Source organism: Vombatus ursinus, unplaced genomic scaffold (assembly GCF_900497805.2).
Source record: "Vombatus ursinus unplaced genomic scaffold, bare-nosed wombat genome assembly UNPS02014799.1, whole genome shotgun sequence".
NCBI classification, from domain to species: Eukaryota; Metazoa; Chordata; class Mammalia; order Diprotodontia; family Vombatidae; genus Vombatus; species Vombatus ursinus.
This window is the reverse complement of record NW_020954577.1, coordinates 29,789,755-29,811,882: the sequence shown is the minus strand read 5'-3', so window position 1 is coordinate 29,811,882 and position 22,128 is coordinate 29,789,755. Positions and strand designations below refer to the sequence as shown.

The 22,128-nt window shown below is 36.3% G+C and overlaps 1 protein-coding gene across 5 annotated transcripts in view; it reads left to right on the top strand.

Annotated features, from left to right (window-relative positions):
* The window catches only part of ANKRD28 (ankyrin repeat domain 28), a 200,390-nt gene that overhangs the window by 123,472 nt on the left and 54,790 nt on the right, over nucleotides 1–22,128 (top strand). For 4 of the 5 annotated variants that reach the window (XM_027872244.1, XM_027872242.1, XM_027872241.1 and 1 more), the window contains 6 exons: nucleotides 9,485–9,627; nucleotides 12,704–12,916; nucleotides 15,709–15,787; nucleotides 16,500–16,614; nucleotides 17,197–17,279; nucleotides 19,888–19,951. In XM_027872244.1, the coding sequence (XP_027728045.1) occupies nucleotides 9,485–9,627; nucleotides 12,704–12,916; nucleotides 15,709–15,787; nucleotides 16,500–16,614; nucleotides 17,197–17,279; nucleotides 19,888–19,951 (697 nt within the window). Of the gene's footprint in view, nucleotides 1–9,484; nucleotides 9,628–12,703; nucleotides 12,917–15,708; nucleotides 15,788–16,499; nucleotides 16,619–17,196; nucleotides 17,280–19,887; nucleotides 19,952–22,128 lie in introns of those variants that run through there. The other variant, XM_027872245.1, reaches the window with a different exon arrangement.

Below are 22,128 nucleotides of genomic sequence, written 5' to 3'. Positions count from 1 at the left end.
CCTCAACATAATCAGTGATTCGATGGCTGGCTTCTTTGATCTTCCTCACAGAAGATACTCCCATCTCTGGTCTCTGGGCCCTTTCCCTGACTGTTCCCCATACTTGTAATACTCTCCTTCCTGATCTACGTCTTCTGACTTTCCTGGCCTCCTTAAAGTAGCAGCTACAATACTATTTTCTTCAAGAATCTTTGCCTGGTACTCCTAAATGATAGTGCCTTTCATCTGTTGATTCTCCAGTTTATCCCACATATATCTTGTTTGTACATAGCTGTTGGCATATTGTTTTCCCCATTAAAATAGAGTTCCTTCAGAGCAGGGAATGTCTTTTTGCTTATTGACTGAATTTCCTGGTTCAAGTGCAGTGTATAACCATTGTACTTGACTGCTTCTCCTTCTCAATAATTGATAGCTTATTTTACTAACTAAAGTCTTAGTTCAAAACTAGGGACCAGGAGATTGGTTTTGATATAGTAACTTACCATAGAGTAGCTTTGGGGAGTACACTGCTAACTTTAAAGTGTTTTTGTGTGAGTGTGTGTGTTGTGGAGAAGTAGACAAAGAAATACCACCCCCCTCCCACATATTTGTGTGTGTATGTATGTATGTATACATATATGGCATGTATGTAATGGGTGTTTGGTGTGTATCAGCTATTAAGGGTGACTGTCCCAAATAAATGGTAATATAGAAATGCTTTCATTTTTTAAAAAATTGAATAATGCCTGGAAAATGCAAATTATGTTAAAAAATGTGTAAATTAATCATAGTATGCAAAACCTTTCTTGCTCCAAGACTTATCTTGGAGCTATTGACAGAAAGGGAAGGTGGAAGGAGCAGTAAGCTGCCTCCAATTCTTGCCCAGAATAGCAGAGTACATGTAGCTCAGGGCCTCTGGGGTTGGTTTTGGTTTGTTTCTTTTTTTTTCTTTTTTGGTCAGGTACAAGTATGGTGTGGAGAGCTTCATGTCCTCTGAGCTATGCCTTCCAACTATTCTGTTCATGCACACTGGGAAAAAATTCATAAACCTCTCCCTCCTTTCACTTTCGATGCATTGAGCAAGATTGAGAGTGACACAAAGTTTCCGCAGGAGGAGGGGACGGAATATAAGCTCTCTAATTACATATCCTTGGAATAATGGCAACACATTTGAGTAGAGCATGGCGAACTATGCTTCTGTACTTGCACATCCGATCCTGTTACAGGCCCTCTTTAATTCCTGGCCATATTCTTTCATAATAATCTCACACAATTCTGCGTACCATCAGGCTATTCTACTTTAGTCAGTCCTTTTTGTACCACTGAAGTAATTTTCCTTGTCCAGATCTGTGCAATGATTGCTTTGTCTTTTATGTCTCAACTCAAGCCTAGGCTACCAACTAGTTCTCAAGGCACGGTTCATCAGATACCTCCTTGCATCTCTCATCCCCCACTGCTTTTCTCTTGCTCTTCATCAGAGTTCCCTTACAGTGTTTTCCTCACATATTGCAAGTTATATTTTGAATTGCTTTAAGGAGAATTCCTCCAAGTGTCTTCCTTTAAATAAGAAGTCTTCCATAATATTGGGTCTGTGTAAGTCACTCAGGAAGTATTGGTTGATTTAGAATGTTTTTTTCCTTCTTATATTAAAAATCTTTTTTAAAATTCTGTTCTTAGTAAAAACCCAACAAACATGAACATTTCAGCATATAAAGAAAAAGGGGGGGTGTACGTAAGACCAGAGCAGCTGGGTGGTTCAGTGAAGTGCTTGGCCTGGAGTCAGAAAAGACTGATCTTCCTGAGCTCAAATCTAGCCTCAGACACTTACTAGTTGTGTGACCCTGGGCAAGTCACTTAACCCTGTTTTTCCTCAGTTTCCTCATTTGTCAAATGAGCTAGTGAAGGAAACGGCAAACCACTCCAGTATCTTTGCCAAGAAAACCCCAGATGGAGTCACAAAGAGTAGGACATGACTGAAAAATGACTGAACAATAACAACATAAGACCAAATTTCTGTTATGTGTGTTGCTTCTTTTTTCTCATCATGTATATCTTTTTTGTATAATTCAGATTTTACTTGGTAGTTCTAATATAGCTTTAATTGTCTCTTTCCTTTTCTGAATATCTTCTGCTCTCTTCTCATTTTTTACAACCACTGATTGACGCTTTTCCTCCTTTAATTGAGTGAGTCCTTATCCTAAAAGCTGGGGTCTGTGTTTATTGAATACTGTGGTATTAGATAATGTTTGCTTGTGTATATTATGTATCTAATCTTTTCCACTGATTGATCTCTCTCTTGTTTTTTAACCAGTACCAAATTGTTTTGATAATTACTGCTTTTTGTATAGTTTAAAATCTGGCAGTGCTAGGCCCCCTTTTGTTTCCATTTCTTTTCATTATTTCTCCTGAGGTTCTTGACTTTTTTGCCTCCAAATGAATTTCATAATTTTTGTTGTTCAATCATTTTAGTTCTGTCCCACTCTTCGTGACATCATTGGGAGTTCTCTTGGCAGGGATACTGAAGTGGTTTGCCATTTTCTTCTCCAGATCATTTTACAAATGAGGAAACTGAGGCAAACAGGGTTAAGTGACTGGCCCAGCGTCACACAACTAGTAAGTGTCTGAGGCCAAATGGGAACTCGTGAGTTTCTGACTCCAAGCCCAGCACTTTCCACTGTACCATCTAGCTGCCTCTAATTTCATTATTACTTTTTCTAGTTGTATAAAGTAATCCTTTGCTAGTTTTGATTGGCATGACATTGAGTAATAATTTAGGTAGTATTATAAATTTCATTATATAGGCTTGTCCTATCCATGAGCAATTAATATTTTGCCAGTCATTTCAGTATGTTTTACATTTGCAATTGTATTTACAAATAAATTCTATCAAACGTTCAAAGAACAATTAATTACAATATTACATAAATTGTTTGCAAAAAAAAACCAAAAAACCAGAAACAAAAGAAGGGATCCAACCAAATTCCTTTTATGACACAGATAGGGTCCTGGTACATCAACCAGGGAGAGTCAAAACAGAAAAATAGAGCTATAAACCAATATCCCTAATGAACAAAGATGAAAAACATCTATTAAATGCCTCTTATGTGCCAGGCGCTATGCTTAGCTCTGAATGTACAAAAAGAAGCAAAAGACAGCCTTTGCCCTTAAGCAATTTACAGTCCAACTTATAAATATTAACAAAAGAGGTTAAAATAACAATGACAGAAGTTTGCTTTATACCATGAATTCAGGGTTGGTTTGAAATTAGGAAAACTATAAATTCAGCCGTAGTAATAAAAATCAAGAGAAATTTGATTACATCAGTAGATATAGAAAAAGCTTTTGATAAAATCAAATGTTCATTTCTGTTTAAAAAAACTACTTAGAAAACATAGAAACAAAGTAGGATTTTACTTAAAATGATAAATAGTATTTATCTAAAATCAAGAGCTACAATTAATTTGTATTAAAGATAAACTGGAATCCTTTGCAGTAAATTAGGGGTGAAACTAAGTTGTCCATTGTCACCACTTCTGTTTAACATAGTACTAGAAATGTTGACTATGGCAATAAAACAAGAAAAGAGAAATTGAAGCATTAATATAGGTAAAGCAGAAACAAAATTATTGCTTTTTTCAAATGATACTTAACACTGAAGAGTCAGCTGAAAAATGAAATAATAACTACAAACTTACAAAATATGAAGGAAATCCACACAAATCATCAGTGGTTTCTGTGTAATACTAATAAAACCCAGGTCTTCCTGACTTCAGTGCAGTTCTCTGTCCCCTGTGCTCCCTAGCTGCCATTATTTTAAAGTTATTGAAACAGTTCTTAGGTCTGTTTTTTAAAAAAAGTTAATGATTTTTTTGTTTCTGGTGGTTAAATATATAAATTCAGTGTTGGTAGGAGTTTGTCCATGGTTTAAGAAAGCATTTTTTGTTTTGTTTTTTTCACCCATGCATTTGTTTTTACATCACAGTCATTTCTACATACATCCCTTTCCTGCCCTCCCAGTGGGTTCTTTTGAAACATAGTCCACCATCATATCAGTTGTGGCTGACTGTATGCACTGTTCTGTGCCTTGCCCTCCATTTCCTTCCCTTCCCTTCTCTCCCTTCTCCCTCTCTAATCATCCATTATTGCAAAGAAGAGAAAGAAGTGCATTTTCTTGGGTCTTTTCACACTTAACTTGGTAGTGATAATTTCATTTCCATTTTTCACTCATTGTATATGTTATTTACCTTCTACTTGAGTCAGTTTTGTATCTCTTCATTTAATTATTATGATTTTTTTTTGATTCATTGCATTTGTCTTTTTCTTTTTTCTGGAGCAGCTGGTGGCACAGTAGATAGCATGCTAGACCTGGAGTCAAGAAGAACTGAATTCCTATAGCCTGAGATATTAATTGTGACCCTGGGCAAGTCGCTTAACCGTTGTCTGCCTCAGTTTCTTTGTCTCTAAAATGGGGATAAGAGTAGCCACTGTTGTTCCAGTGTTGTTGTGAGGATAATGGTTATAAAGTGCTTAGCCCAGTGCCATAGTAAGTGCCATATAAATGTTACCTATTAACATCATCATCATCATTATTGCAGTGCAGTAATATTCTACTATGTTCACATACCACAGTTTTCAAAAATATTCCCCAATCAATGAGCGTTCCTTAATTTCCAGGTTTTTAGTCTTATCAAAAATGTTATTAGAATATAAATGCCAAGGCTTGTTTCACTTTTGTCTTTACTTTCCCAGGACTTATCGTAAAGACTGGTATTTAGGTTCCCAATAAATGCCCTTGTTTATATGTAGAACCTTTTTTCTGTCTTAGACAAAGTGAAGGAACGGCTTAGTCATTCTCTTATCACAAATGTTTGGGCCAATTCATTTTCATTGATAGCGTAATAGCACACGATCTTCCGTTTTCGTTCTAAGTTGTCCTCTTTGCCAGTTTGCTGTGTATTAGGTGAAATGTTAGAGTTGTGTGATTATTAGTGATTTTGAGTGGTCCTTCTTATGGATATTAACAATTTGCCATTTTCCTTTTGAAAAATGCTCATATTCTTTTATTGTTTATCACTTGGGGAACAACCCTTGGTCTTACATGTACATTCATTCCATGTATGTATCTTGGATCTCAGAGATACGTATTGCAAAGATTTTTTCCTAATCAGTAGCTTCCCTTCTGATCCTAGGTACATAGATTTTGTTTTTGGAAAAGCTTTTCAATTTTATGTGTTAAAATTATCCATTATCTTTACTATGTTTTTATTGATATTTAAATCTTAGGCTCTTAGGCTCAAGTTAAGTATCCATCTGAAACATTGTAATACGTTGTCCATGATATTTCATAAAAAGGACAGGAAGACGAAATACTTTATTCGGTGTAAAGAAATATAAACACACAAATCAAGAGGGAGCTACATGTTGGCATTCTGGAATGTAACTCTGAGACCTGAAGACAAACAGATGCCTTTACCTCACTTGATTATGTGTCTTTCCGGACTTTTCTGAAGTCATTCCCTTCATCAATTCTTACAGGGCAATAACGCTCCGTCATTCATATACCGTAGCTCGTTCAGCCCTTCCCCAATTAATGGGCAGCCCCTTTAACCTGCTCAGGGAAGAGTGAGGTTGGAGTGCCAGCTGCTCCGCCCTCTCCGTCCCACCCCCACCCAGCTGCCCCCAGACTTGTACTCACATACTCATTAGGAAAGAAAATCTTCCCTCACCTTCCTTTTCCTTCTCCTTCAGTGTATTCCTCTTCCCCTCTCTTTCCATTCTTCTCTTACGAGCATCAGGAAACCAAGAAACCCAACAAGACCACTTCAGGCCTTGTCCAATCATGCTGCCTCCATGCCCCTTGATGATAGCATTCAGAATAGGCACAGGTATTTGAAAGTGAGCAGTCTATCGTTCTTTAGTTAGTTATCATTGTTCATTCATGTTTATCTTTTTATGTTTCCTTTCACTGCTGTGTTTGAACTTGAGTTTCTACACAGCTTGGATATTTTCATCAGGAATGCTTTGAAGTACTATTTCATCAAAGGTTCATTTTTTTCCCCTGGAGCTTTGTACTCAGTTTTGCTGGGCAAGTTATTCTTCATTGTTAGCCTGTATCTTTTGCCTTCTGGAATATGGTATGCTGAAGTGCATGTGAGCCTGATTGTGGCTGTTTAATATTTGAATTCCTTTTTTCTGGTTGCTTGCAATATTACTTCTTTGACCTGGAAGTTCTAGATTTTGGCTGTGATGTTCCTGGACATTTTCATTTTAGGCTTTCTTTCAGGACGTAACCAGTGGATTCTTTGTATTTCCATTTAGCCCAACCCTATTTTTCTAAGAACTCTGGGTTCATAGTTTTAAGTTTTCATGAAATGTGATGAAATGGCCTCTTTTGTTGGTCACAGCATTTGGATAGTCCAGTGATTCTTAAATTTTTTTCTCCTTGATCTTTTTTAATTTGCATGTTCTGTTTTTCATACTTTGATTTAATATGCCTTATTGTCCTTTAGTGTCTCATTGGCTTCTCTTTGGTCCATTCTAATTTTCAGGGAGTTTGTTGCTTAGACAAGGTTTTCTCCCTTTACCAGCCAAGCTGTTCATTCTCTTTTCAGTTCTTTATTCCATAGCTCTCATTTCTTTGCCAATTTTCTCCTCATTTATTTCTCATCACATTTATTAAAACAACTTTTAACTCTTTTTTTTTTTTAACTTCATCTTTTCCAGGAATTCTCATTGAGTTTTTGCCCAAACTGTGTTTTTCTGTGACGGATTATTTGTAGGTGTTCTGGAATCATACTCTTCTTCTACATTTGTTTATTGTAGGGTTCTTTTTTTCTTTGCCTATCCTTTCAGCCTGACTTTAGAGTTGATATGAGGGTTGGGCTCTGCCATGTTTCTGTAGGGTAGGTCTTGTGCTGTTGATGCTTTCTTGAGGTGTTTATTTTGTGTTGTGTTTGTTATTCCAGGATCTCAGGGAGTGGCTTGGGACCTGCTAGCTTTCTGTGCTCTTGGAGTAGTCTGATCCAGAACAAAGTTTGATTACTTTCTGGTGTGGTCTCTGTAAATTCCTGATCTGGTTTTCAGTCAGCAGCAGGAGATTACTACTACTCAGCCCTTATCAGCCAGCTAGGTAGTTTGATTGGTTAAGAGTGACAGAACTACAGGGTCCCCTTTGGCCTGAATATTCCTCTACAGGCTTTAGATGGAGCTGGAAGCTGAATCTGAGACCTTGCTCTGCTCCTGGGATCTGAGTCACCCTGCTGTTGCTTGCTTCTAACTTCCTCCTTTTTTGGTACCACCCAGAACCTCCCTGTCTGGAAACTCTACATTCCTCTCTCTCCCCCACCCCCAATTTGCAGGTCCTTTTCTCAGTTTGCTCTGGATCTGGGTAGTGGTTGATGACATTGCCAGATGGCACTTGTCCCCATCAAAATATCCCTTTTGGGTCTGGGTGTGGCCTTGAATGAATCTGGAGTGCTCCAGGCACAGTGTTTTAGTGCCCCAGCCCTGCCGTCTGTGTCAGCAGACCTCTCATGTCTTACTATGCTGACCCGGTCCAGACAAAGAAGTCACTGTAACTTTTTCTGGATTTCCTTATCAGGAATCATTCTAGTGCATTTTCTAGACTTGCTTGGGAGGAGTTATGGACTCAACTGCTTCCTACTACTCTCTTAGCTCTGCCCCTTTTATGCATTTTGCATCATAAGAACCTAATGTTGTGATAAGCAAACTATACATTTCTTATGTCTGATTTTAGCATCTTATGTTAATTAAAAGCCTGATTACAGAGCAGTTTGCTAAAAATCTTAATGCTGCTGTAATTCTTATAGTTGTAACCTAGATTTTAATGATTTTAGGAAATAGTAACACACGCACAAATGTGCACACAACACCCCCTTTGCAGAGGAATGACAGGAAGGAAGGAGCCAAGACACAAACTTGAGCAGTCACGGTCTTATTGGGAAAAGTGATACTCAGTTGAGCTGGAGAGTAAAGGATTTTGTACAGGTAGTTAGTGGAAGAGAAAAGTCTGAAACACATCTGATGCACGTGTTCATGCTTTCTCCCTCAAAAAGCAAAGATTTTTTACATAAGCACACTCCAGTGTTCAGTATTTAGGGAAAATGTAAATTATTATGGGCAGCATATTAAAATTGAGAGTGGGGAGCAAAATTTGCACAGAAGGCCTAGTGAGAGATTATTTGAATGAGAAACATATTTGTGAGAAAGGATTAGGAGTTAGGCTTCCACAACAGAACAAGGGGATTCTGAGAAGGACTTCCACGATCTTGTTGGATAGTCCCTCAACCAATCAGAAAGTGCCCCAAACGTTCTGCAAACATAGTTGTTTGAAGGAAACATAGTTCCTTAAGAAAGAACCCTGGAAGGGGCAGCTAGGTGGCACAGTAGATAGAGCAGCAGCCCTGAAGTCAGGAGGACCTGCGTTCAAATACAGCCTCAGACCAAACACTTGACACTTACTAGCTTTGTTACCCCTGGGCAAGTCACTTAACCCCAATTGCCTAAAAATAAAAAAATAAAAAAAATAAAAAAGAGCCCTGGAGGCTAAACCCGTTGTAACCCATAGGGGTCAAGGATGGGGCCTCAACAGGGCAAAGTCTTTTCTCCACCGTGCCTACTTAATAAGCTTATTAAATATTAACTGACATACCCTGAGGGCAGAGATAGCTGCCATTTTTTAACATGGGACGCATGGTTCTGGTGGAGTTAACTTGAGGAGGAGGGACATGGAGGAAGATGGATGGGCGGTTCAGGAAGAGTGTAACTCAGATGAGCTGGTCCACTCATGGCTCAGGAGTATGGATCTTACTACTCATTTAAAAGTTGATTCTTACCACTGAACCTGCACGCACATGCCATATTAGAGTGCGGTATGCACACTTCTCTTGAGAAGCGTAATAAAGGCTTTCCTTCACTCATTCCTGTAGTAGGTTTTTGTTTCAGATTTTTCAAACATATTCAGGTACTGAATATTTACTAATAACTATTCAAGAAATTGGCCCAGGTCATTGTAGGTTTTTGTAGAATATCAAAGATGCTAGAAAATAGAGTGGTCAAGTAGTATCACTATTATACGATATAGGAATATTCTGAATTCTAAATTTTAAGCTGGAAAGTATAAGAAATAATAATTATTAAATACTTAAACTAGGATCATAAATAATAACTGGTTTTGTAAGCCATTTTAGAAGGTTTATGGATTACCTGTTAGTCATAGTAAAAAATGATTATGCATAAACTTCAAATTAATATGTGCATATACCACCACATATGATAATAGTTCTTTACTTTTATGCCCCCTTCCCCTTAGAAACCCAATTGCCTTTATTTATTGTCATGCATATCCTGTGATTTCCCATATATGCATATATATGTATAAAAACAGTGGGTTAGGGGAAAACAAACTGTATATTTATTGACTTTATCCTTGATATATACAGCAATGAAAAAGATCAGACTATTTATCTTTACCCATTAATTTCAGGTCACATTGAAGTTGTGAAATTGCTTGTCGCTCATGGAGCTGAAGTCACATGTAAAGATAAGAAATCTTATACACCTCTTCATGCTGCTGCTTCTAGTGGAATGATCAGTGTCGTGAAGTATCTTCTAGATCTCGGTGTTGATGTAAGTACAAGGAAACTTTGAAAATGACAGTAAAAAAATTTGTATTATTGGTCACTGCAATGTAGACATTTTCCACATGTTTTAAATGCTGCTTAAAGTTTTTACTTTTGCTGAATATGATCTTCGTGTGATAACAGCCATTATTCAATTCAATTTATTAAACAGCTACTTTGTACCTGGCTATGTGCTAAGGGCTGGAGATAAAAGAGGCAGAAGACAGTCATTGCCCTCAAGGAGCTTACATTGTAGTGGATTATCTTGCAATTTAGCTATTCAATGTGATGATTGAGTATAAAGAGGGCAGTTTTACTTAGGAGATAAAGGGTACCCTAAAGTATTCTTCTAGGATGCTTATCTTCAATTGGAAGAAATTTTTTTTTTTAATGTAGTCCTAAGTTCTTTACCTTTGTTTCTGCTGTAGGGTCCAGGAGATTCTATCTTTCTACTGAAGAGTTTGTCCAAAAAGCTAGTTTTATTATGATTGATTCAGTACCTTCTTAGAAATACCTCACTTATCACAGCAGTTTCAGGCATCTAAAATATAGCTGAGAACCGGAGGAAGCAAAAAACCTTTTCAAGCAAATAAGAAATGTTACACGCGCTTCCGTGCTGTACCCAAAAGAGAGAGCTGCTTTGGCTCTTTTTTTCTTGTGTTAATTCTAACAAGCTTGAATGTATGAGCTATGTGCAAACAGAACACAAAAGTAGGAAATTAGGAAAGAGAAAGCAATTGAGGACGTGTATACTGACAACAGTGTCCTCTTAAGATTTTTAAATTATCTTCACATCCATTTTAAAGATACAGGCTCAGTTTAATAATAAGTTTTCTCAAAAACTTAATTTGTTAAGTCATGTTTTGAATTCTGAAGTAATACATCCCTTTCAGACAACACATTTATTTAATTTTATGCTTCCTATACTAAGTTTTTTTTCATTGACTAATGCCTTTTAATTTCATTGTCACTATTTTAACACATTTAAGATTTTTAGTTTTTTGTTTTCATACTTAGTATGAAATCTTTGCTGTATGGGTAAATATATTTTCTAAATATGGAAACAACCGGAGTATGAATCTACTTAAATATAATCTTTAAGTAAACTAATAGAAAACAACATTGCACATTTAATACCTATTTTGAACCCTTAGTTTAAGCATTTTGTTGTTGTTGTTTTTTTAACCAAAGTATGGCTAATATATCACAGTATTTCTTTAATAATGGAAATACAGAAAACTCAAGCATATTGACCAGTATGCTCAACCAATAACAAAATACTTGGAAAATTGTTCATTAGAAATCATTTTTATTTTTTCAAATATTTACCACTTTATACAAGTGAATTCTGTGCTGCTAAATAGAATGAACTTTTTTGAACAAAAATATGTTGAGTAAATCAGTCATTCAACAAGCATTTCTTAAGTCCAGTCTAAATGTCAGTCACTGTGTACTAGGTACTAGGGGCGATAGAAAATACAAAGAAGTAAAATTGGTAGTACCAGGAAAACATGATGCGTACAATATTGATGGAAATCACACCACCCAAAGCATTGAAACGGAACTCAAAGGAGGCTTTCCATTTGGTTGAGCTAGTTCTTCACTCCAAAACAGTCTTTTTCCGTTTTTTAAAATGCCAAGTTTTGAAGTCTGGAAACTATCTAGAAATTTCATTTACTTCACATGAATTGGGCAAATAAAAAAAAATATAACATAGATCACACTTACTTTGGAAATTTGTTTTCCATTCTTTGTATTTTTAGTTTTAAGTCTATCCATATATATATATATATATATATATATATATATATACACACATATACACATATACACATATACATATATGGATATATCTACATACATACATACATACATAAGCACATGCACACATACACATTCATACTTGAATATGTTACTCCAAATAACCTGTTGGGAGTTCTTTAGAGAAATACAGAACATGTAAATTATTATAGAGACACTGGAATTTTCAGTTTATACCTTTGAATTGAATTGTAAGTTATTCTCAAATAGATGGTTTAGCTTAAGAAATGGTTAATTATTAATAGAAAAAGGTAATGCTATTAGACTTAAAGCCTTAGTTCATGTATTTTATGACTTTTAATTTAATGTCACAAGTAAGTCTTTAGGAAAAATTGTAAGATTCGCTGGGTATGTTATTATTTTTAAAAATATTTTTAGAAAATTTGCACTGTACTTTTCTAGACTTTCCCCAGTCATTCTATTTCATAGTCCATAAAACCATGAATGCATACGTACAAATTCAATTCTCTCCATGCTATTGCTATTCTGCAGCTTAATATAAAAACTTTTATTACTAACACAATTATTTTCTGAAAAAAAAAAGCCTTTTTTAAAAATTGTCCATTTCAGAAGTATTTTTTCTCAGGTCAACAACATATTCCTGTCTTTCGTAAAAGGCAATGTGTTATGGTGTATTTAAGGGGCAGAAGTCCTGAATTTGAGTTCTGCCTATACCATTTAGGACTTGGGTGACTTGATTATTTTTTAGCATTTACTCATCTGTAAAGTAGGGATAATAACCACCACCTCCAAGAGTTAGATGTTGATAGTAATTGGTTTCTCTATCCAGTGTTATGTGTATAGCAGTGTTTTTTTTAGTCTTATGTTTTGAATCTCTCAATAACCCTGTAGGGTTGGGAATAGTAGCTAGCATTTTTACAGTGCTTTAAGATTTACATTTGTTATCTTATTTGATCTTCACAACAACCCTGTAAGATAGGTGACTTAATTACTTCCATTTTACAGAAGAAGAAACTGAGGCTCAGATTTAAGGCACTAGCCCAAGGTCACACAACCAATATCTCAAGCAGAGGATTCTAATTCAGGTCTTCTGAGTCCAAGTGCAGTGCTCCCTAGACCCCTAGTCAAGATATTATAGATATTGTTATCCCCATTTTATGTAAGATGAAACTGAGCCTTAAAGAAATTAGGCTAGACTGCTTTGTATTAGAACCCAGACCTTTTTCGCTCTGTATCCAGCATTACAAGTGTAGAAAGGATTACTACAAATATGCTCACCAGCTTTCTTATTTGTCTGATAGATGAATGAACCAAATGCCTATGGAAATACACCTCTTCATGTAGCCTGCTACAATGGACAAGATGTGGTCGTGAATGAACTTATAGATTGTGGTGCTCACGTAAATCAAACGAATGAGAAAGGGTTTACTCCCTTACACTTTGCTGCAGCATCAACACATGGCGCCCTGTGTTTGGAGCTTCTAGTTGGGAATGGGGCCGACGTGAACATGAAGGTATAGTCTTTCAAATTACTTTTGAGAGTTGGTCCCTATTCATAAACTAAATATTTACATCAGAGTTGTAAATGTGTATAAAGAATAGCTTTTGTTTTCTATAATTGTACAAAATCATTTTCACAAAGACACTCTAATTTTAGTAATTTAAGAAAATCTAGAGTATCACTGAGGGGTCATTTTTCTTTGTTTTCTCTGGGGAAATATGCTACCTAAACCTCAAACGTCACTGATTACTTCATGATTTATTTATCATGCATTCATATGCCAGTCTGTGGTCTTGTGGCCTGCAAAAACAACCAGAAAATGAAAGTCTAAATACTTATAGAATTGACAAACAAATTAAAGCCTAAAAAATAGGAAGCACTTGGATTAAATGTTGGTTACATATCTCTTTTGCCAATCTGCTAAGTCAGTCTTCCTTACTCTGGTGTTTTGGATCCCATTGAAGAAGGGAAGGTATCATGAAATAATTTTGAGGATCTCATTGAGAATGAGAGTGAAAGGGGAAGAGACCAGGCACTTCTTAAGCACCTTCTGTGTGCCAGGCGCTGTGCTAGGAGCTTTACAGATATCTCATTTGATCCTTTCAATGGTCCTGTGATGTGTATGATCACGGTGCAGTGTATAACACCTAGAATACTAAGGTCCGTGCCCCACATCTGACACAGTGCTGTCTCTGGGACCCTGGGCAAGTCACTTAACTTCTCAGATGCTGACTTGAGTTGGTAGAGGGAGTGTCTCCACCCATCAGTCTTTATCTCCATCCTGGAGATTAGTTGCTGTTGCCCAGAGAATGAGAGAAGCTTCTGTATGCCTTTTGTCTCTGTCACTCTAGAGCAAATGGCTTGCTGCTACTGACCCATCTAGTTACAGTCATGAAAAGCTATCTGGTGATTATTCTTAGTCTGTAGTACCTTAAAATCTAGATGAAATAGAATCAAATCCAGTAGCCTGGATATCAGGAAAAACAACTTGGGCCACTGAGTTTCCATGTCCTGGTGGGCATAGATATTTTTTGTGGCCCATTCTGGACTGCATTCAGATTGCTGCCTTCTCTCCCCACCTGACAGTTTCTAAAGTTATTTTTGGTTATAGAATAGCTGGAGTGGCTTCTACTTTTTATTTACATTTCAGCTGTCTGTACTTTAAAAAATCACTGTACAATAAAGAGCCTTCTCTAAAGCCTGCTTTCCCTAGCATAAAAGTTTATGATGACTGGGTTCTTAAAGAACTTAGCTGATAGAGTCCAGCAGCTCCTTCCAGGATTTGAGGGCATAGCCCGCCACGGAGCTGTTGGCTCTAGCCAGTTAGCTCTTTGGGAGGTTTTCTTTGCACCTTAGTGGACAGTTTCATGAGTTGGGGTACTTCATCCTCAGGGGTAAAAAGGCTTGTCAGCTGCATCAGTAGAAATACTCTCACCACATGGAGAAAACCACAAATCCTTTAATGATAGCTAGCCTTTGGTTCAAAAAAATTAATTGGAAACAATTCACAATTACAGTTCTTAAAGCTTAGACTTTGACAAACTGATACAATTTGAAAACTATATCACTTAGAGAAATAAGATATAGGACATTATTTACTCTGTTGTGAATCTCTTCTCTCCTCTTCACCCTCCTCCCTTTTTCCAAAGTTGAGTAGCTTTCTTTAATTTCTTTCATTTAGATTTCATGTACCCAACACTAAATTTTGTTCTGGTAATAAAATTGATATAATTTCGTATTGATGACAAAATTGTAATTAATAATGCATTTGAAATTTTGAAATTTGAAATTTTAGTTTTTGTAACAATGGTAACAACATGTATATGTTGCAAAAATGTATGTTTCATAAATAACAAGTTGATGGTTCAGTTTAGCAATCATGTTATGTGATCGCTTTTTACTAGTCACTTTCTTGGATTCTGGAGATCAAAAAAATGGAAAAAACTATACAATTCTCCTAACCTCCAACCCCTTATCTCCAAGGTATTTACAGTCTAGTAATGATTGAATGATAGGCTTAGTGGACCAGATAATTGAATGCTTTCCCCCAGCTCCTAGTGTAATAATTTTCTTTTAAATACCGTAGTTTAAAGACAACAAGATCTTTCATTGCTCTTCAGAGACTTAATTGCTTTTACTCTTAAAATTTCTAAAACCCAGTATTATGTATAAAAACTACTTTATTTCTTTAACATTGTACTTAATCATCTCAGCAATGAATGTTATGTTTAAAACAGGATCTCAGTGTTTAAGTATATATGAAAAGGTGTTATAGTAAAATCTGTACATTTTGTTCTTTGTTATAGCCTTTGTTAGAATAGGTTTGAGCTTATTTTAAATCCCACACATAGGAGTATTTTATATAGCAATGCATCCCTTTGGAACACCTCAGTTTCTGATATTTGAGTCTTCTGCTAGGAAAAAGTTATACACATCTGATACTCTCACTTGTTCTGGCAAATTAGTGTCTGTGATTCCTATCCAGTCAAGGAGCTGATGTTGATAGTGTGATACTCCACACTCTAAAGAGTCACACTGGGAAATTCGTGTCCATGCGTGTTCCACTGTCGTCTTAACCATGACCCGAGTCGAGGCCTGATTGTGTGTGTTCTTTTTTCTTTATTTCTGATAGCTTACTTTTGAGTATCTTAATTCAAATTGTAGTATTTCAAAGCCATACAATAATTATGCACAAAAAATCCAACCTCAGTTCTAGCCATTGTTAATATACTTACATATTTATGTATATTATGCAACAATACAATTAGTATTGAGGAACTATTCTTTTTAATTATATTTCTTTAGAGCAAAGATGGGAAGACACCATTGCACATGACAGCAATCCATGGCAGATTCTCAAGATCACAAACCATTATCCAGAGTGGTAAAAAGTATTTTTGTTTCTGTTTTCAGATGTGGTTTTAAACTAATCTTTAAAAAAAAAAAAGACATTTGCATGTTATTAGCTGTTACCAAAATCTCCGAATTTGGTTTCAAATCCCATTAAACATTAAGAATGCTATACTTCATGTATCTTTTGTTGTTTTCCTTAGTATTTTTTTAATTGTTTCTTGTGTGTTTTTCTTACTGGACTATAGAAAAAGTCATCTTAAATACTGACAGTTCCTTTTTGAAGTTGATTTCTTTGTTTTAGTTAATGGGAAATAGATCTACTTCTTTGTCATTACTTAGAAATTGTTTTATTGTTGTAGGTGTTGATGTCTGTCTGTTTTGCATTTTCTAGTTGTAATATATTAATTTAAAATGTCATGGTGGGTTATTCTAAGAAAGCAACAGTCATCCTTTTTTAATAATAGGAACATATTCAGCACCTAATAAATATTTGTTTTGAGTTAAATTGGCTTGGTCTTTAGCCATTTGCAGAGAGTTAAATCTTTTGAATAACATCTTTACTGAAATAATTTTAATATGTGTGAATCTGGTTATACTTGGAAAAGAATTGCTTAGTTTATATTTGAATATCAGTATAAATTATGAATTAAAAAGAATTGAGAAAAAAACATAAATTATTCCTTTCTATCTAATATAACCTGGTATGCATCCATGTAGACCTGACTAGATGTGTTTTATTGTAGGAGCAGAAATAGACTGTAAAGATAAGAATGGAAATACTCCATTGCACATAGCAGCTCGATATGGCCATGAGCTACTTATCAACACTCTCATTACAAGTGGTGCTGACACAGCAAAGTAAGTCATTTTCAAGTTGGATAGTGACTCTGATTACACAATACAGAATGAAAGGAAATAAATCATTACAACACCATTTAGTTATTTCAGGGAAAGGTAATTGTGGGACTTGGGTGAAGAAGTGATTGCTTTATTATCAGTCTGCCTGAATTCCCTCTACTTGGGTGTAGACACAGTGATTTAAAATTTTAGGTGTATTGTCAATTAATTTGATTATATGAAATAATAAAATCATGTGAATTTTTATATTTTAAGTAAACCTTGGTTCTTTTTTTTTCTCCCAAACATGAACTAACTATATGGTTTTGAAGTCATGTTAATCTTGTGATTATAATAACACCTTTTCATTATTTTTAATCTGTAAGAGAATATAGATCAATAAAGACAAGTTATTCCTTTCAAAATTTCTTTTAATTGAACAAAACTGAAATACACATGAAAAATGTAGTTTTCTTGAGTCTCAGAGTGGTGTCTACTTTATGGTACTAAGGTTTTTTATCCTACTCCCCCTAGACAGTTTAGAAAATAGAATGCATATATTTTACTTGTATTGTAATCAATATACCATAATATCTGCTTTAGGCGGGGTATACATGGAATGTTCCCCCTCCATTTGGCAGCATTAAGTGGTTTTTCAGATTGCTGTAGGAAACTTCTTTCTTCAGGTAAGCAAATCATGAATTTTGGTATCTTTTGTATAACAAAACCAGAATATGTAAAAAGGCATCCTTTCTTATTTAAATAGGGTGGCTGTTTATTCTGTTGGTGGCTAAAGCCAACTCTTTCCACCATAATTTTGAAGTTTTGATCTTAGAAATGGATTTTTTTTAAAGAAGGAAAGAATATAATTAACCACAAGTCTATGTGAGCCAACAGAAAAATGTCAGTATTTCTGGCTGCTACATTAATTCAAACAAATTAGTTGTCTTTGAAAAGAAAATACAGCCTAAGAAGAAGAAATAAGTTTGAACTGTTTATGTTCCAAATCCTTTTCCTGGTTGTTAAGTTTGTTGTATTGTGTGTGTATATGATGAGACTCACAGTATAATAAACTATTTTGTCTTGTTGAGAGCAGGGTGGGATTTCCATCTACAGTTGAGGGTTCTTAGCCTGGGATCCATATGTGCCCAAGATTCTCTACGTAGGTGTCAGAGGGTCCACAAAACTTAGATGGAGGAGAAGAAAAAACCAACTCCATCTTTGTTTTCACTAACTTCTATGGAAAGAGACAACTATTGGTTCTTTCTGCATTATTTCTAATTCACAACTTATACTGATATACAAGTGCAAACTAGAAGAGCAGCTATTTTTAAAAAATATTTTCCCCCAGGTACATGTAAGAGACAATTTTTAACATTCATTTAAAATTGTTTTTGAGTTCCAAAGTTTTTCTGTCCCTTCTCCACCTTTGAGACAATAAGCAATTTGATATAGGTTATACATGTTCAATCATGCAAAACTTATTACCTTGTTAGTCATGTTGTGAAAAAAACTTGAAAAAATACAGAAAGTGAAAAATAGTATGCTTTGATCTGCATTCAGAATCTATCAGTTCTTTCTCTGGAGGTAGATAACATTTTTCATCATGAGTCCTTAGAAATTGATTCAGTTCATTATATTGCTGAAAATAGCTAAGTCATTTACAGTTGATCATCGTACACTATTGCTATTACTATATACAATGTTCTCCTGGTTCTGCTCACTTCACTTTGCATCAGTTCATATAAATCTTACCAAGTTTTTCTGAAATCCACCTGTTCATCATTTCTTATAACACAGTACAATACACTGTTATAGTAAAATAGTGTTCCATCACAGTCGTATTGTGATGGAATACACATTGGCCAAACAGTTTTTTCAACCATTCCCCAATTGTTGGGATTCCGGTCAATTTCCAATTCTTTGTCACCACAAAAAGAGTTGCTATAAGTATTTTTGTACAAATAGGGCTGTTCCCCTTTTTTTGGATCTTTTTGGGATACAGCCCTAGAAGTGCTACTGCTGGGTCCAAGGATATGCACAGTTTTATAGCCCTTTGGGTATAGTTCCAAATTGTTCCCCAGAATGGTTGGATAAGTTCACAACTCCACTAGCAATGCATTAGTGTCCCAATTTTTCCACATCCCCTCCAACATTTATTGTTTTCCTTTTATGTCATATTAGCCAGTCTGATAGATATAGGGTAGTGATTTGCATTTCTCTAATCAATAATGATTTAGAGTGCTTCTTCATATACCTATAGATGGCTTTGATTTCTTCTTTTGAAAAGTGGCTGTTCATATCCTTTGACCATTTATCAATTGGGGAATGACTTGTATTCTTATAAATATGAATTAATTCTCTAAATATTTGAGAAATGAGGCCTTTATCAGAGACACTGAGCAACTCTGTTTCACTAACTGCTGACTGAAATTTAGCATTTCCTTCAATTATGAATGTGGACAACTGAGACGGATTCTGCTGGGTCCACCAGACTGCCTAAAGCATCTGTGACACAAAAAGGTCAAGATCTCTGTGTTCTACCTGGTGCATCAGAATTCATCAAACAAGGACATAGATAGAACAGATTCCCATTTTCAGAGGAGAGTTTATGCTGTTAATTAGAGCAAGAAATCAGTAGATAGTCCCAAACTAGGTCAACCAAAGGACCTATATTTACCTTTAAAATAGTATGATCAGTCTTGGAGTCAGGTAGGCATATCATAAAAAGTTGTGGTCCAGAATAGTGATTAGCCAAAGCTAAAAATAAGCCCCGAGAAAGTCTTTGAATATGTTTTAAAAATTAATGCAGTAGATGAGGTATTGTTTTAGGTATTTTTTTATTGTTTAGGTGTTTTTTCTTACTCTGGAAGCTTGCTCTATTGATATTTCTCAATAAATATTAAAGTAACTTAATTTCTGTTTGATTAGATTATTACTGTTTACTAATAACAATTATAAAAGCATGAGTGAGAGTATTGTTTATGTTACCTTTTCATCCTCTTCCTGTTGGGAACCAGAAGTAAAGTAAAGCATCTAAGGAAAAAAAATAAGCTTTTCTAGGACTTGTCTGAAACCTCAAATAACAGTAACAACATATCACCACAAAATAGAAAGTTCTTTCTAATGTTGTGTATCACTAAAGAGTTATGTATCAAGTTCAGTAACTTTACAGATACCTAAGTTATAAGTGATAATGTTATGCATGACACTTTTGTATGAAAATTTCCCGGACTATTTTAGTAAAACTTTAGTTTATGTTTTATATCACTAAAGATTTAATTGTTTCTTTAGGATTTGACATAGATACTCCAGATGATTTTGGCAGGACTTGTCTTCATGCTGCTGCAGCTGGAGGGTATGTTTTTAACAATTTTTATGTGTTGAAAACAAATCTGGCCATGGCAGTTTTCTGTCCCATTGCTTTCATTACTTGTCAGTAAACATGACATAGGAGACGAGAAGTTCCTGGAGTTAAATAGAAAAAGAAAGTGAGCGCAGGACAGCATGGTATTCTGATAGCTGAAGCAGGTGTCAGCAAAGCAGAGTGGAAAGGCGAGAGCCCTGAATGAATAGCCAACAGGACATGCATTTAACAACCTGTTGTCCACAGTTTCTTCACATATAAAAATGAAGCGTGACCTGGATGATTGCTGAAGATCCTTCCAGCTCCTAGTGTGTGATCTAAGAAGCAGGAGATAGATAGAGAAAACATGGAGTCAGGGAACTACATAAATGCTGTTGGGGCACAGTGCTCAGGAACTGGAAGCATTATGGATCTAGATGATCTCTGGTTCCCAGGTCTTTAGATGTTCCATGGGAAAAGCAGAAAGCTGCCAGTGGACTGTGACATTTGTGGGTCACAGCATCTTGGGGAGAAGCACCCCCCTGAGAGTCTCAAGCCCAAGCTGCAGCAAAACAAGAAGCCCCCGTGAGGGTCCAGAAGGGTCGCCTGTTGTCTTGTGCTTGGAGACCAGCCCGTTTTCATTAGCCGGTTTTTTTCTCGTGGCCAGCTTCAGTTTGCCTTCTAATAGCTTCTATCTTATTCTGGCCTCTGGAGTCTAGCAGAACAAGGTGACTTCTCTCGACAGTCCTTTTGATAAATGAAGATAGTCGGCAAGTCCTCCTTCTGTAGGCTGCACACCTGCAATTCCTTCAGCTCATCCTCTTGTAACCTGAGCTCGGGGCCTTTTGGCATCCAGTTCACCATCCTCTGGACACTGCAGCTTGTCCAGAGTCTTCCTCCAGTATGGATCCCGGAAGTGACCATGGTGCCACAGCTGGGGTCTGACGAGCTCATTAGGGGACTACCACTGACCCCAGTCCTCTGGTTACCTCTGTCTGCTTTCTCCATTCCCTGGAGTGTAACTCCTTTGGATCTGCTGGCATGAGCTTATGAAGGGCCTCTGTGTTTCCTCTTACATATAATCTTAATGTTCAGCTTGCTGTTAGCCATTTGTATTTTGTCTTTTCCAGTCCAAAAATTATTTTTCTTATAGAAAACAGACACCAAAAGAAAGTTGAGTGTCCTTTTTATGAGTGTTCCATGTCATCGCACATTGGTACATATGCGCATATATTTAAGTGACTGCCATGTTTCAGGCACCTGGCTAGGTTGGGACTATGACTGTCCCTTCCTAAAGAAACTCATGTCCTGTTGGAAAGAAGAGTAAATCCCAAGTGACAGCAAGGAGCAGAGGAGGGGGAGGAGCAGTATAAGCCTCCTGTGGTAGGGGATTCCTTGAGCCCAGCTTTGAGATGGAAGGTGGAGGTGAGGACAGAGTGCAAAGGCAGGGAGATGGAGGGAGGCTGACTGGAACCTGGAAGAACCAGTACATCAGATTGGCTGAAGCACAAAATAATTGAAGCTGTATGATGTGCATTAATAAGCCTGAAAAGAGGCTGATGGCAGGTTGTGAAAAGTTTTCAACGCTTAGCGGAGGAATTTATATTTTCATCTAGAGGCAGTGGGGAGCCCCTGGAGCCTGCAGGGTCGTGACGTGGTCAGACCTATGCCAGAGGAGTGTGCCTCTGGTGGTTCTGTGGAAGATGGATCACAGACTAGAGAAATCAGCTAGTCAGAGGTGCAGTAATCACTGCAGGTTCCTGACAATGAATGACTGTAACTTTTAGCAAGATTCTCTTGGTTTCTTTTATTCTCACATGAATTGCCATCAGGTTTATTTCTCTTCTAGGAGAGAAGACAGTAATAAAGTCTGCCTGCTTAAAATGCAGCCCATTACTTGGTCTGAATGGATGATTACATGTAATATATATAGTTGTATAAATGTATGACTCATTCATAAATTCATATGCTATCATTGTTCCCTTAGAACATATTCTTTCTACCATTGATTTGACCCTTTAACATGTCACGCCACTTCCCAAACTGAACTGAACAAACTGTCTTCTTTAGCAAACCAGTGTCTCCTGCATTTAAAATTTATAATTTTTAAAAAATTTTAAGTCATTCCTGCATTTAAAAGTTTTATTCTCCAACCACCCTCCATGCCCTGCAACCAGTCTCTTGAAGTA